At 58.4% G+C, this 14,732-nt stretch overlaps 2 protein-coding genes across 2 annotated transcripts; both read left to right on the forward strand.

Moving 5' to 3' along the window:
- The first annotated feature begins 2,430 nt into the window (after positions 1-2,430).
- Positions 2,431-7,767, forward strand: LOC134174959 (serine-rich adhesin for platelets-like). The gene is made up of 2 exons (XM_062640354.1): positions 2,431-4,283; positions 4,329-7,767. Exons 1-2 carry the CDS (start codon positions 2,431-2,433, stop codon positions 7,765-7,767), a joined length of 5,292 nt encoding a protein of 1,763 aa, XP_062496338.1.
- Positions 7,768-7,882: 115 nt separating this feature from the next.
- Positions 7,883-14,516, forward strand: LOC134174958 (mucin-3A-like). Its single transcript, XM_062640352.1, has 9 exons — positions 7,883-7,996; positions 8,080-8,207; positions 8,288-8,346; positions 8,432-8,580; positions 8,661-8,729; positions 9,584-9,746; positions 11,382-11,543; positions 13,664-13,886; positions 13,972-14,516. Exons 2-9 carry the CDS (start codon positions 8,097-8,099, stop codon positions 14,008-14,010), a joined length of 975 nt encoding a protein of 324 aa, XP_062496336.1. The 5' UTR covers positions 7,883-7,996; positions 8,080-8,096; the 3' UTR covers positions 14,011-14,516.
- The last annotated feature ends 216 nt before the right edge of the window (positions 14,517-14,732 follow it).

The raw sequence follows: 14,732 nt of genomic DNA on the forward strand, positions 1-14,732 counted from the left end.
CCGCATATCCCATACCCCATATCCCACACCCCATACCCCATATCCCATACCCCATACCCCATATCCCATATCCCATACCCCACACCCCATACCCCATATCCCATACCCCATACCCCATACCCCATACCCCACCCCATACCTCATATCCCATACCCCATACCCCATACCCCACACCCCATACCCCATCTCCCATATCCCATACCCCATACCCCATACCCCATGCCCCATACCCCACACCCCATACCCCATATCCCATACCCCATACCCCATACCCCACACCCCATACCCCATATCCCATACCCCATACCCCATATCCCATACCCCATACCCCATCTCCCATATCCCACACCCCATACCCCATACCCCATCTCCCATATCCCATACCCCATACCCCATACCCCATCTCCCATATCCCATAACCCATACCCCATACCCCATGCCCCATACCCCACACCCCATACCCCATACCCCATCTCCCATATCCCACACCCCATACCCCATACCCCATCTCCCATTCCCCGTTTCCCTTCCCTTGCCCATTCCCACCCATTTACAACCCAAAGGCATTTGGGGTGCGGACCAGGAAGTGGCTCCCACTTATGTCACTGCTTGCATCATCACTGGCATCCCCACCCGGGACAAAGTCCCTGCTCCTGCCCCTTGTCCCGTCGGCTCACAGCTGCTCCGGCTCCGCAGGGATGGGACGCGCCATGGGCCTCATCCTCGTCCTGGTGCTGGCAGGTGGGATCGGGAATACCATGGGGTGGGTGGGTGGAGGAGGACGTGGGTGGGTGGAGGAGGTGGGTGGGTGGAGGAGGTGGTGGATGGATGGAGGTGGATGGATGGAGGTGGTTGGATGGAGGAGGTGGTTGGATGGAGGAGGTGGGTGGATGGAGGTGGTGGATGGATGGAGGTGGTTGGATGGAGGAGGTGGTTGGATGGAGGAGGTGGTTGGATGGAGGTGGTGGATGGAGGAGGTGGGTGGATGGAGGTGGTGGATGGATGGAGGTGGTTGGATGGAGGAGGTGGTTGGATGGAGGAGGTGGGTGGATGGAGGTGGTGGATGGATGGAGGTGGTTGGATGGAGGAGGTGGTTGGATGGAGGAGGTGGTTGGATGGAGGAGGTGGAAGGCGAAGGTTGATGGATGGAGAAGGTGGTTGGGTGGAGGAGGTGGACGGATGGAGGAGGTGGATGGATGGAGGAGGTGGATGGATGGAGAAGGTGGATGGATGGAGAAGGTGGTTGGGTGGAGGAGGTGGATGGATGGAGGAGGTGGATGGATGGAGGAGGTGGATGGATGGAGAAGGTGGATGGAGGAGGTGGATGGATGGAGGAGCTGGATGGAGGGAGGAGGTGGATGGATGGAGAAGTGGTTGGATGGAGAAGGTGGATGGAGAAGGTGGATGGATGGAGAAGGTGGATGGGTTGAGACGGTCAATGGATGGAGGTGGGTGGATGGAGGAGGTGGATGCATGGAGAAGTGGTTGGATGGAGAATTAGGATGGTGGGAGTAGCTGGATGGAGGGAGGAGGTGAATGAATGGAGGAGGTGGATGGATGGAGAAGTGGTTGGATGGAGAATTAGGATGGTGGGAGTAGCTGGATGGAGGGAGGAGGTGAATGGATGGAGGAGGTGGATGGATGGAGAAGGTGGATGGATGGAGAAGTGGTTGGATGGAGAAGGTGGATGGAGAAGGTGGATGGATGGAGAAGTGGTTGGATGGAGAAGGTGGATGGAGAAGGTGATTGGATGGTGAAGTGGTTGGATGGAGAAGGTGGTTGGATGATGAAGTGGTTGGATGGAGAAGGTGGTTGGATGATGAAGTGGTTGGATGGAGGAGGTGGATGGACAAGGATGGAAGGAGGAGGTGGATGGAGGAGGTGGATGGATGAGGAAGTGGTTCGACGGAGGAGGTGGTTGGATGGAGGAGGTGGATGGATGGAGGAGGAGGATGGATGGAGAAGGTGGATGGATGGAGAGGGTGGATGGATGGGGAAGTGGTTCAATGGAGGAGGTGGGTGGATGGAGGAGGAGGATGGATGGGGAAGTGGTTCAATGGAGGAGGTGGGTGGATGGAGGAGGAGGATGGATGGAGAAGGTGGATGGATGGAGGGGGTGGATGGATGGGGAAGTGGTTCAATGGAGGAGGTGGGTGGATGGAGGAGGTGGATGAATGGAGGGGGTGGTTGCAGGAGGTTTTGGGGCATCTCCTCATGTCTGAACCCCAACAGGAGCTGCCTGTGGTGAGAACATGAACGTGAACCACACGGATGGGCCAGAGACCACGGTCACATCCAGGACCAGTGCACAAAATGGCTCCATGGGGACCAACATCACTGGAACCACCCCCACCACCTCCACCCCTGCTGAGATGACCTCGAACCTTGCTCCAAACACCACAAGAAAGCCTTCTTCTTCCTTCTCCACCCATGGACTCGCCTCCACTGCCCTTATCGCACCTGAGGTCACCTGCTGCCACCTCCGCACTGGGGGGCTCCATGAGCTCCCCAAAACCATCTCTTGACACCTCCAAAACCTTCCCCGCCTCTGGAGCCACCTCCAGTACTGCCACCACCAAGGGAGTGACCTCAACCAATGCCCCAACCTCAACAGGAGAGCCTCCAACCTCCTCTTCCACCTCTGGAGCCACCTCCCGTGCCGTCACCACCAATGGGGTGACCTCCACCAATGCTTCAACCACCTCTGTTGTTACCTCTACCATATCCTTGACCACTGGAGAAACTTCCTCTGCTGCCAGCTCCAATAGGATGACCTCACCCGATGCTGCAACCACGTCAGCAGAGGCTTCCACCTCCTTCACCACCTCTGGAGCCACCTCCACTGTTCCCACCTCAACAGCAGTGACCACCAGGAGTGCCACAACCACCTCCATTAATGCCTCCACATCATTCTCCACATCTGGAGCCACCTCCAGTGCTGCGACCACCAATGAGGTGACCTCAACCAATGCCCCAACCTCAACAGCAGAGCCTCCAACCTCCTTCTCCACCTCTGGAACCTCTTCCACTGCTGTCACCTTCACTGAGGTGACCCCGATGTCATCCACAGCCACCTCAATGGACACCTCCACGCTCTCCTTCACCTCTGAAGTCACCTCAACTGCTCCTATCTCCACAGGGGTGACCTTCACAACAGCTCCAACCACCTCTGTTGATGCCACCACGAGCTTCTCCACACCTGGAGCCACCTCCTCTGCTGTCACCACCAATGACTTGACCTCCACCAGTGGCCCAACCACCTCTATTGATGCATCCACCTCATTCACCACCATTGGAGCCACCTCCTCGGGTGTCACTTCCATAGAGGAGACCTCCATGACAGCCACAACCACTCCAACAGAGCTTCCAACCTCCTTCTCCACACCTGGAGCCACCTCCTCTGCTGTCACCTCCAATGTGCTCACCTCCGTCAGTGCCACAACCACCCCAACAGAGCTTCCAACCTCCTTCTCCACCTCTGGAGCCACCTCCTCTGCTGCCACGTCCACTGATGTGACCTCTACAACACCTCCAACCATGTCAGAAGCTGCCTCCACGACGTTCTTGACCATTGGATCCACCTCAACTCCTCCCATGTCCACATTGGTGACCTCCACACCAGCTCCAACCACCTCTGTTGATGCCTCCACATCATTCTCCACCAATGGAGCCACCTCCTCCGCTGCAACCTCCAATGTGATGACCTCAACCAATGCCCCAACCTCAACGGCAGAGCCTCCAACCTCCTTCTCCACCTCTGGAACCTCTTCCACTGCTGTCACCTTCACTGAGGTGACCCCGATATCAACCACAGCCACCTCAATGGACACCTCCACGCTCTCCTTCACCTCTGAAGTCACCTCCAGTGCTCCCATGTCCACAGGGGTGCCCTCCACAACAGCTCCAACCACCTCTGTTGATTCCTCCACATTATTCAGCACTACTGGAGCCACCTCCTCTGCTGTCACCACCAATGAGTTGACCTCCACCAGTGCCCCAACCACCTCTACTGATGCATCCACCTCATTCACCACCATTGGAGCCACCTCCTTGGGTGTCACTTCCACAGATGAGACCTCCATGACAGCCACAACCACTCCAACAGAGCCTCCTACCTCCTCCTCCACCCCTGGAGCCACCTCCTCTACTGCCACCTTGACTGAAGTGTCCTCCACAACAGCCCAAACCACCCCTATTGATGCCTCCAGCACCTTCTCCACCTCTGGAGCCACCTCCTCTGCTGCCACCTCCACTGCTGTGACCTCTACAACACCTCCAACCATGTGGAGACCTCCTCTGCTGCCTCGTCCACTGATGTGACCTCCACCACTGGATCCAACCACCTCAACTACTCCCATGTCCACATTGGTGACCTCCACAACAGCCACAGACATCTCTGCTGATGCCTCCAAGTCATTCACCACCAATGGAGCCACCTCCTCTGCTGCCACCTCCATTGAGATGACCTCAACCAATGCCCCAACCTCAACAGCAGAGCCTCCAACCTCCTTCTCCACCTCTGGAACCTCTTCCACTGCTGCCACCTTCACTGAGGTGACCCTGATGTCAACCACAGCCACCTCAATGGACACCTCCACACTCTCCTTCACCTCTGAAGTCACCTCCAGTGCTCCCATGTCCACAGGGGTGCCCTCCACAACAGCTCCAGCCATCTCTGTTGATTCCTCCACGTCATTCAGCACTACTGGAGCCACCTCCTCTGCTGTCACCACCAATGAGTTGACCTCCACCAGTGGCCCAACCACCTCTACTGATGCATCCACCTCATTCACCACCATTGGAGCCACCTCCACGGCTGTCACTTCCATAGATGAGACCTCCATGACAGCCACAACCACTCCAACAGAGCTTCCAACCTCCTTCTCCACCCCTGGAGCCACCTCCTCTGCTGCCACCTTGACTGAAGTGTCCTCCACAACAGCCCAAACCACCCCTATTGATGCCTCCAGCACCTTCTCCACCTCTGGAGCCACCTCCTCTGCTGCCGCCTCCACTGCTGTGACCTCTGCAACAGCCCCAACCATGTCAGAAGCTGCCTCCACGATGTTCTCCACCACTGGAGCCACCTCAACTGTTCCCATGTCCACAATGGTGACCTCCACAACAGCCACAGCCACCTCTGCTGATGTCTCCACGTCATTCTCAACATCTGGAGCCACCTCCTCTGCTGCCACCACCAATGAGATGACCTCAACCAATGCCCCAACCTCCACAGCAGAGCCTCCAACCTCCTTCTCCACCTCTGGAACCTCTTCCACTGCTGTCACCTTCACTGAGGTGACCCCGATATCAACCACAGCCACCTCAATGGACACCTCCACGCTCTCCTTCACCTCTGAAGCCACCTCCAGTGCTCCCATGTCCACAGGGGTGACCTCCACAACAGCTCCAACCACCTCTGTTGATGCCACCAAGAGCTTCTCCACCTCTGGAGCCACCTCCTCTGCTGTCACCACCAATGAGCTGACCTCCACCAGTGGCCAAACCACCTCTATTGATGCATCCACCTCATTCACCACCATTGGAGCCACCTCCTCGGGTGTCACTTCCATAGAGGAGACCTCCATGACAGCCACAACCACTCCAACAGAGCCTCCTTCCTCCTTCTCCAGTTATGGAACCACCTCCTCTTCTGTCACCTCTGCAGTGGGGACCTCCACAACAGCTTCAGCCACCTCTATTGATGCCTCCAGCACCTTCTCCACCTCTGGAGCCACCTCCTCTGCTGTCACCTCCAATGTGGTCACCTCCATCAGTGCCACAACCACCTCTGTTGATGCCTTCACGTCATTCACCACCATTGGAGCCACCTCCAGTGCTGCCACCACCAATGAGGTGACCTCCACCAATGCTCCAACCACCTCAGCAGAATCTTCTACCTCTATCTCCATCCCTGGAACCTCCTCTGCTGTCACCTCCATCCATGTGAGCTCCACGGCAGCTCCAACGACCACTGTTGATGCCTCCAGTACCTTCTCCACCACTGCAGCCACCTCTTTTGCAGCCACCTCTAATGGGATGACCTCAACCAATGCTCCAACCATCTCTACTGATGCCTTCACAACCTTCCCCTCCACTGCTTCCTCCGCTTCCTCTCCCACCTTCACTCATGGGACCCCAATATCTTCCACAGCCACTTCAGAATTTTCCTCCTCCACCAGTGGATCCACCTCCACTGTTCCCACCTCAACTGAGGTGACCTCCATGAGTGCCACCACCACCTCCATGGATGCCTCCACAGGGTTCTCAAGCACTGGAGTCACCTCCAGCTCTGTCACTTCCATAGAGGCAACCTCCTTGACATCTCCAGCCTCAACAGCAGTGCCTCCAACCTCCTTCTCCACCACTGGAGCCACCTCCTCTGCTGTCACCTCCAATGTGGTCACTTCCACCAGTGCCACAACCACCTCTGTTGATGCCTCCACCTTATTCACCACCATTGGAGCCACCTCCAGTGCTGCTACCTCCAATGAAGTGACCTCCACCAATGCTCCAACCACCTCAGCAGAGTCTTTTACCTCCATCTCTATCCCTGCAACCTCCTCTGCTGTCACCTCTATCCATGTGACCTCCACGGCAGCTCCAACCACCACTCTTGATGCCTCCAGCACCTTCTCCACCTCTGGAGCCAGCTCCACTGGTCCAGCCTTCACTGAGGGGATCCCAACGTCTTCCACAGCCACCTCAGGTGTTTCCTCCACGCTCTCCTTGACCACTGCAGCCTCTTCCACCGGTGTCACATCCACTGAGGTCACCTCCACGAGGGCCACATCGGCCCCAGTCGATTTCTCCAGCACCTTCTCCACCACTGGTTCCACCTCCAGCCCTCTCACGTCCACACTGGGGACCTCCACCAATGCCCCAACCTCAACGGCAGAGCCTCCAACCTCCTTCTCCACCTCTGGAACGTCCTCCACTGCTGTCACCTTCACTGAGGTGACCTCCACAGCAGCCCCAACCACCTCTATCGATGCTTCCACGAGCCCCTCCACCTCTGGAGCTTCCTCCTCTGCTCCCTCCGTCACTGAGGGCATCTTCACCCCAGCCCCAACCACCTCCACTGGAGTCACCTCAACTGAGGTGACCTCAACCGGTGCCACAACCACCTCTGCTGCCTCCACGATGTTCTTGACCACTGGAGCCACCTCAACTGCTCCCATGTCCACAGGGGTGACCTCCACAACAGCTCCAACCACCTCTGTTGATGCCACCACGAGCTTCTCAACCACTGGAGCCACCTCCTCTGCTGTCACCACCAATGAGCTGACCTCCACCAGTGCCCCAACCACCTATATTGATGCATCCACCTCATTCACCACCATTGGAACCACCTCCTCGGGTGTCACTTCCATAGAGGAGACCTCCATGACAGCCACAACCACTCCAGCAGAGCCTCCTTCCTCCTTCTCCAGTTATGGAACAACCTCCTCTTCTGTCACCTCCATACTTGGGACCTCCACAGCAGCTCCAACCACCTCTATTGATGCCTCCAGCAGCTTCTCCACCTCTGGAGCCACCTCCTCTGCTGTCACCTCCAATGTGGTCACCTCCATCAGTGCCACAACCACCTCTGTTGATGCCTCCACGTCATTCACCACCATTGGAGCCACCTCCAGTGCTGCTACCACCAATGAAGTGACCTCCACCAATGTTCCAACCACCTCAGCAGAGTCTTCTACCTCCATCTCCATCCCTGGAACCTCCTCTGCTGTCACCTCCATCCACGTCCCTCATCCCTACAGGTGAGTCCCCCCCAACCACCCCATAAAACCCATCCCCTCAATGGGTGTTGTTCTCCCTCCCCACCTCCCCCCGCATCCATGGGGGTGTCCTTGTGTGCTCCTGACCCCCTCCTTCGTCCCACCAGGCTTCTGTTACAACGGGGGCACCCATGATGGCATCAAGTGTCTCTGCACCCCCATCTTCTATGGACCCTTGTGCGAGTTCTCCACTGAGTCCATTGACACCAACCTCCGTAGGTGCCACCTTCACCCATCCATGGGGCTCTCTGGAGCTCCTAGGGACCCCATGGTGACCCACATCCCTTGTGTCCTCCAGCGTTCCCAGGGACCATCATGGCACAAGCGGAGCTGAACGTTACCGTCACCAACTTCAACTTCACCAAGGACCTCTTGGACCCCACATCCGAGGCCTATGGGGCCTTTGAAGAGCTATTCCAGAGGGAGGTGAGGATGAGGGGACCGAGAGCCTCCACGGGCCACGTTGTCCCCTCCATGGTCCTTGATGAGACTCTTTGGTTCTGCAGTCGATGAGGATCTATGGGACCACCTCTGGTTACGAGGGGGTGAGGATTCTGACCCTCAGGTGAGGACCAATGGAGCCCCATGTTGGGGGGGGGGGGTCGAAGCTGATCTCATTGTCCTCATCCTGACCCCACTGTGTCCCCAAGTCCCGGCAGCATCGTGGTGACCCACGAGGTCTTCTTCACCCTGGTGGTACCCAAGAACGTGAGCCAGGACATGGAGGACATCACCCAGGGCCTGGTGCAGACCTTGAAGGACGTGGAGGCTGGACAAGGGGTCTGCCAGCACGAGACGGGTGGGTGCCCCTCCATGGACCTCAGTGGGGCCCTCCATGGACCAAGGGGGGGTCTCTGATGTCTCCTGTCCCCACCACAGACATCCTGTGCCTCAAGGTGCCGCCTGACCCTGTCATAAGGAGCATGACAGAGACATCAGACCTGGATGGTGAGACCCTGCTGCGACCCCAGCACCAGCCATGGATTCACCAGATCCATGGGCACAATAGCTTCATCCTCACCTCAACATCTTCATCCCCTCTCATCCCATCTCCGTCTCCATCCCCATCTCCATCCCTTCCCATCTCATCCCATACATCTGTATCCCATCTCCATCCCCACCCTATCCCCACCCTATCCCCATCGCCAACACATCCCCACCCTATCCCAAACCCCACCCCATCCCCACCCCATCCCATCTCCATCCCCATCCTCATCCCCATCCCTATCCCCATCCCCTCTCATCCCCACACCATCCCAACCTCTATCCGCATCTCCATCCCTATCCCCATCCCATCTCATCCCCACACCATCCCCACCTCCATCCCCATCCCATCCCCATCCCATCGCCACCCCCACCTCCATCCCCATCCTATCCCCATTCCCATCCCCATCCCCATCCCCATCCTCACCACATCCCATCCCCATCCCCATCCCCATCCTCATCCCCATCCTATCCCCATCCCATCCCCATCCTCATCCCCACGTATCCCCATCCCATCCCATCCCCATCCCCACCTCCATCTCCATCCCCATCCCCATCCCCACCCTATCCCCATCCCATCCCCATCCCCATCCCCACCCTATCCCCATCCCATCCCATCCCATCCCCATCCCCACCTCCATCTCCATCCCCATCCCCATCCCCATCCCCATCCCCCCCCATCCCCATCCCATCCCATCCCCATCCCCACCTCCATCCCCACCCCATCCCTCTCGCCATCTCTCCGCATGCCCTCCATACCCCTGTGCCCCCCAGACCCCTCACCCCCTCCCGTGCCCCCTGTGCCCCCATACCCACAGAGCTCTGCCGGATCCGGGCCCCTCCTGGTTACTCTCAGTTCTACTTCACGGACACCGTGGGCGGCCTCATCTCCTGCATCACCGCCTGCACCCCCAACAGACCCACCTCGCTGGATTGCCACTACGGGCAGTGCCGCGTCACCCTCCAAGGGCCCTCCTGCTTGTGAGTCATGGACCTGCTACCCCTATGGATCAACATCCCCATCCCATTGTCCCTATGGGTCAACATCCCCATCCCATTGTCCCTATGGGTCAACATCCCCATCCCATTGTCCCTATGGGTCAACATCCCCATCCCATTGTCCCTTTGGGTCAACATCCCCATCCCATCATCCCTATGGGTCAACATCCCCATCCCATTGTCCCTATGGGTCAACATCCCCATCCCATCGTCCCTATGGGTCAACAATCCCATCCCATCATCAGTATGGGTCAACATCCCCATCCCATCGTCCCTATGGGTCAACAATCCCATCCCATCATCAGTATGGGTCAACATCCCCATCCCATCGTCCCTATGGGTCAACATCCCCATCCCATTGTCCCTATGGGTCAACATCCCCATCCCATCGTCCCTATGGGTCAACATCCCCATCCCATCATCCCTATGGGTCAACATCCCCATCCCATCGTCCCTATGGGTCAACATCCCCATCCCATCATCCCTATGGGTCAACAATCCCATCCCATCATCAGTATGGGTCAACATCCCCATCCCATCGTCCCTATGGGTCAACATCCCCATCCCATTGTCCCTATGGGTCAATATCCCCATCCCATTGTCCCTATGGGTCAACAAACCCATCCCATCATCAGTATGGGTCAACATCCCCATCCCATCGTCCCTATGGGTCAACATCCCCATCCCATTGTCCCTATGTGTCAATATCCCCATCCCATCGTCCCTATGGGTCAACATCTCCACCCCATCATCCCTATGGTTCGGCATCCTCCTCCCATACCCACCCGATCCCCATCACGACATCCTTATGGACCCACCATCCCCATCCCATCTCCATCCCCGTGGCCCCACCATCACTATGTTCCCCCCATCTCACCCATGGCCCCACCATCACTATGTTCCCCCCATCTCTCCCATGGCCCCACCATCACTATGGTCCCCCCATCCCCCCCATGGCCCCACCATCCCCATGGCCCCACCATCACTATGGCCCCCCATCCCCCTCATGGACCCACCATCCCCATGGCCCCATCATCCCCATGGCCCCAGCATCCCTGTCATGGCCCCCCATCCCCATGGCCCTACCATCCCCATGGCCCCACATCCCCATGGCCCCACCATCCCCATGGCCCCACCATCCCCATGGCCCCACCATCACTATGCCCCCCCATCCCCCTCATGGCCCCACCATCCCCATGGCCCCACCATCACTATGGCCGCCCACCCCCATCATGGCCCCACCATCCCCATGGCCCCACCATCACTATGCCCCCCCATCCCCCTCATGGACCCACCATCCCTATGGCTCCACCACCACTATGCCCCCCCATCCCCCTCATGGACCCACCATCCCCATGGCCCCACCATCACTATGACCGCCCACCCCCATCATGGCCCCACCATCCCCATGGCCCCACCATCACTATGCCCCCCCATCCCCATCATGGACCCACCATCCCCATGGCCCCACCATCCCCATGGCCCCACCATCCCCCTTATGGACCCACCAACCCCATGGCCCCACATCCCCATCCCACCCCTATCCCTGTCCTTGGTTGGTGCTTGGTGGCCGTGTCCCCATGGAGGTGAAGGTCTCAGACCCATTCCCTGCTGCAGCTGCCAGGATGAAGCCTTCTTCTGGTACTCGGGCCCACAGTGCTCGGGGCGCATCAGCAAAGTGGCCACAGGCCTGGGGCTGGTGGCCACCGTCCTGCTCCTCACCTGCATCGTCCTCGGCATCATCGTGGCCAGGGAACGCCAGAGGAGGAGGATGTTGAGGTGGGATGGGAGGAACCTTCCCCGCTCTGGTTTCCTTGGTGTGGAGATCCCCATCCCCAGTCCAGCATCCCCATCCCAACATCCCCATAGACCCACCAGCCCCATCCCCATGGACCCATCGTCCCCATCCAAACATCCCCATCCCAACATCGTATCCCATCATCCCCATCCCAACATCCCCATAGACCCACCAGCCCCATCCCCATGGACCAATCGTCCCCATCCAAACATCCCCATTCTAACATCCTATCCCATCATCCCCATCCTAACATCCCCATCCCATCCGCGTTGTCCCATCATTACCATCCCAAGATCCCCACCCCAGCATCCCCTTGGACCCACCATCCCATCCCATCATCCCCATCCCACCATGGGCATCCTAACATGCCCATCCCACCCTCACGGACCCACTCTCCCCATCCCATCATCCCCATCCCACCATCTCCATCCCTCCATCCTCCACCCCCATGGAGCCACCATCCTCATCCCCATCCCAACATCCCCACTCCATGGACCCACCATCCCCATCCCACCATCTCCATCCCCATCCCACTATCCCAATCCCACCATCCCCATCCACCCACCATCCCCATCCCACTATCCCCATCTCATCATCCTCATCTCAACATCCCACCCCATCCCCATGGATCCACTATCCCCATCCCACTATCCCCATCCCACTATCCCCATCCCATCATCCCCATTCAAACATCCCCATCCCACCATCCCCATGGACCCACCATCCCCATCCCATGATCCCCATCCCACCATCCCATACCACCATCCTCATCTAACCATCTCCATCCCCATCCAAACATCCCCATCCCACCATCCCCATGGACCCACCATCCCCATCCCACTATCCCCATCCCACCATCCCCATGGACCCACCAGCCCCATCGCATCATCCCCATCCCAACATCCCATCCCACCCCCATGGACCCACCATCCCCATCGCACTATCCCCATCCCATCATCCTCATCCCAACCCTCCCCATCCCACCATCCCCATGGACCCACCATCCCCATCGCACTATCCCCATCCCATCATCCTCATCCCAACATCCCATCCCACCCCCATGGACCCACCATCCCCATCGCACTATCCCCATCCCATCATCCTCATCCCAACATCCCATCCCACCCCCATGGACCCACCATCCTCATCCCACTATCCCCATCCCATCATCCCCATCCAAACATCCCCATCCCACCATCCCCATGGACCCACCATCCCCATCGCACTATCCCCATCCCACCATCCCCATCCCACCATCCTCATCTCACCATCTCCATCCCCATCCCACTATCCCCATCCCACCATCCCCATGGACCCACCATCCCCATCGCATCATCCCCATCCCAACATCCCATCCCACCCCCATGGACCCACCATTCCCATCCCACTATCCCCATCCCATCATCCCCATCCCAACATCCCATCCCACCCCCATGGACCCACCATCCCCATCGCACTATCCCCATCCCATCATCCTCATCCCAACATCCCATCCCACCCCCATGGACTCACCATCCTCATCCCACTATCCCCATCCCATCATCCCCATCCAAACATCCCCATCCCACCATCCCCATCCCATGATCCCCATCCCACCATCCCCATCCCACCATCCTCATCTCACCATCTCCATCCCCATCCAAACATCCCCATCCCACCATCCCCATGGACCCACCATCCCCATCCCACTATCCCCATCCCACCATCCCCATGGACCCACCATCCCCATCCCATCATCCCCATCCCAACATCCCATTCCACCCCCATGGACCCACCATCCCCATCCCACTATCCCATTCCCACCATCCCCATCCCAACATCCCATCCCCCCCCCCATGGACCCACCATCCCCATCCCACTATCCCCATCCCACCATCCCCATCCCAACATCCCATTCCACCCCCATGGACCCACCATCCCCCTCCCACTATCCCCATCCCATCATCCACATCCTAACATCCCATCCCACCCCCATGGACCCACTACCCCCATCCCATCATCCCCATCCCAACATCCCATCCCACCCCCATGGACCCACCATCCCACCCCACCACCATCCCCATCCCAGCTCCTCTGAGCCCCCTTCCCGTTGTCCCCCCAGTGACCATCAATCTTCCGTCGCTGGCTCCTGGTACGAGGAGGACTCCCTCTCCTGGCGCTCGCCTGATGGCTTCCTCTACAGCGACGTGGGAGCAGGGGGCACCATCAGGGACCCCAGCACCAGGTCCTGGGGGCGGCCCAGCCCACCCCAGCCCCACCGTGGAGGTGGCGAGAGTCAACGCAGCTTCACGCCTGCACTGGAGATGGTGGACACGTCCGTTCCGGTGCGTCCTCCTCCAGCACCATCCCACCGCCATGGGGACCACCCCACGCCCTTCTCACCCCCTTCCTTCCTTCTCCCCCTTGCAGATGAAGATCTCCAGGCCACAGGTTGCCACCAAGCTTTGACCCAGGATGAAGGCCTCAAGCAACGGGGTCTTCTAAGGGGAGACCCAAATCTGGGCTGCCAGCGCGCGGGACATGCTGGAAGATGGATGAGATGGGGTTGGATGACCCAGTGTTGGGTTGGACAACTCAATATTGGGTTGGAGAACTCAATATTGGGTTGGGGAGCCCAATATCGGGTTGAACAACTCAACACGGGGTTGAAGAACTCAACATGGGGTTGGACAACTCAATATGGGGTTGGAGAACCCTACAAGGGGTTAGAGAACCCAAACTGGGCTTGGAGAACCCAATAAGCCGTTGGAGAACCCAACATGGGCGTGGAGAACCCAGCGTTGGGTTGGAGACCTTTCATGCTCCCTATTTATTGGGATGATGAAGCTTGGGGAGGTCCAGTGAGGATGATGCCCCATCAAAGGGGATGAAGGACTCCTCAAGGGGTGCTGGCCACCACCGAGGACCTTTCCCTGCTCCGCTTTGATGTGTTGGAATAAAGGTTCCATTTCTACCACTGCAGATGCTCTCCTTCCTGGTGGGACACAGGGGATGGGTGGCCCTGGGTGCTCTATCTGGGTGAGGTGATGACGTGTCCGTCAGGTGACTCAGCCCCAGAGGTGGCAACACCCTAAGGTGGGGCCGGGAGGGGACCTCGCCTGAATCTTATCAGGGTGAGGCCACCACCGGGTCCCTCCCTGGTCTATGGGGCAAGGGTTGGACGTGGTGGG

Source organism: Pezoporus occidentalis, unplaced genomic scaffold (genome assembly GCF_034315485.1).
Source record: "Pezoporus occidentalis ecotype Australia unplaced genomic scaffold, CSIRO_AGI_Poc_V1 ctg641, whole genome shotgun sequence".
Taxonomy (NCBI): domain Eukaryota; kingdom Metazoa; phylum Chordata; class Aves; order Psittaciformes; family Psittacidae; genus Pezoporus; species Pezoporus occidentalis.

Excerpts from the sequence above, each read along its gene's own strand:
- LOC134174959 (XM_062640354.1), top strand. The coding sequence starts at position 2,431 with ATGGACTCGCCTCCACTGCCCTTATCGCACCTGAGGTCACCTGCTGCC. Across the intron at positions 4,284-4,328 it reads TCTACAACACCTCCAACCAT|ACTGGATCCAACCACCTCAA; the intron begins GTGGAGACCTCC and ends GTGACCTCCACC.
- LOC134174958 (XM_062640352.1), top strand. The coding sequence starts at position 8,097 with ATGGCACAAGCGGAGCTGAACGTTACCGTCACCAACTTCAACTTCACC. Across the intron at positions 8,581-8,660 it reads GGTCTGCCAGCACGAGACGG|ACATCCTGTGCCTCAAGGTG; the intron begins GTGGGTGCCCCT and ends TCCCCACCACAG. Across the intron at positions 9,747-11,381 it reads CTCCAAGGGCCCTCCTGCTT|CTGCCAGGATGAAGCCTTCT; the intron begins GTGAGTCATGGA and ends TCCCTGCTGCAG.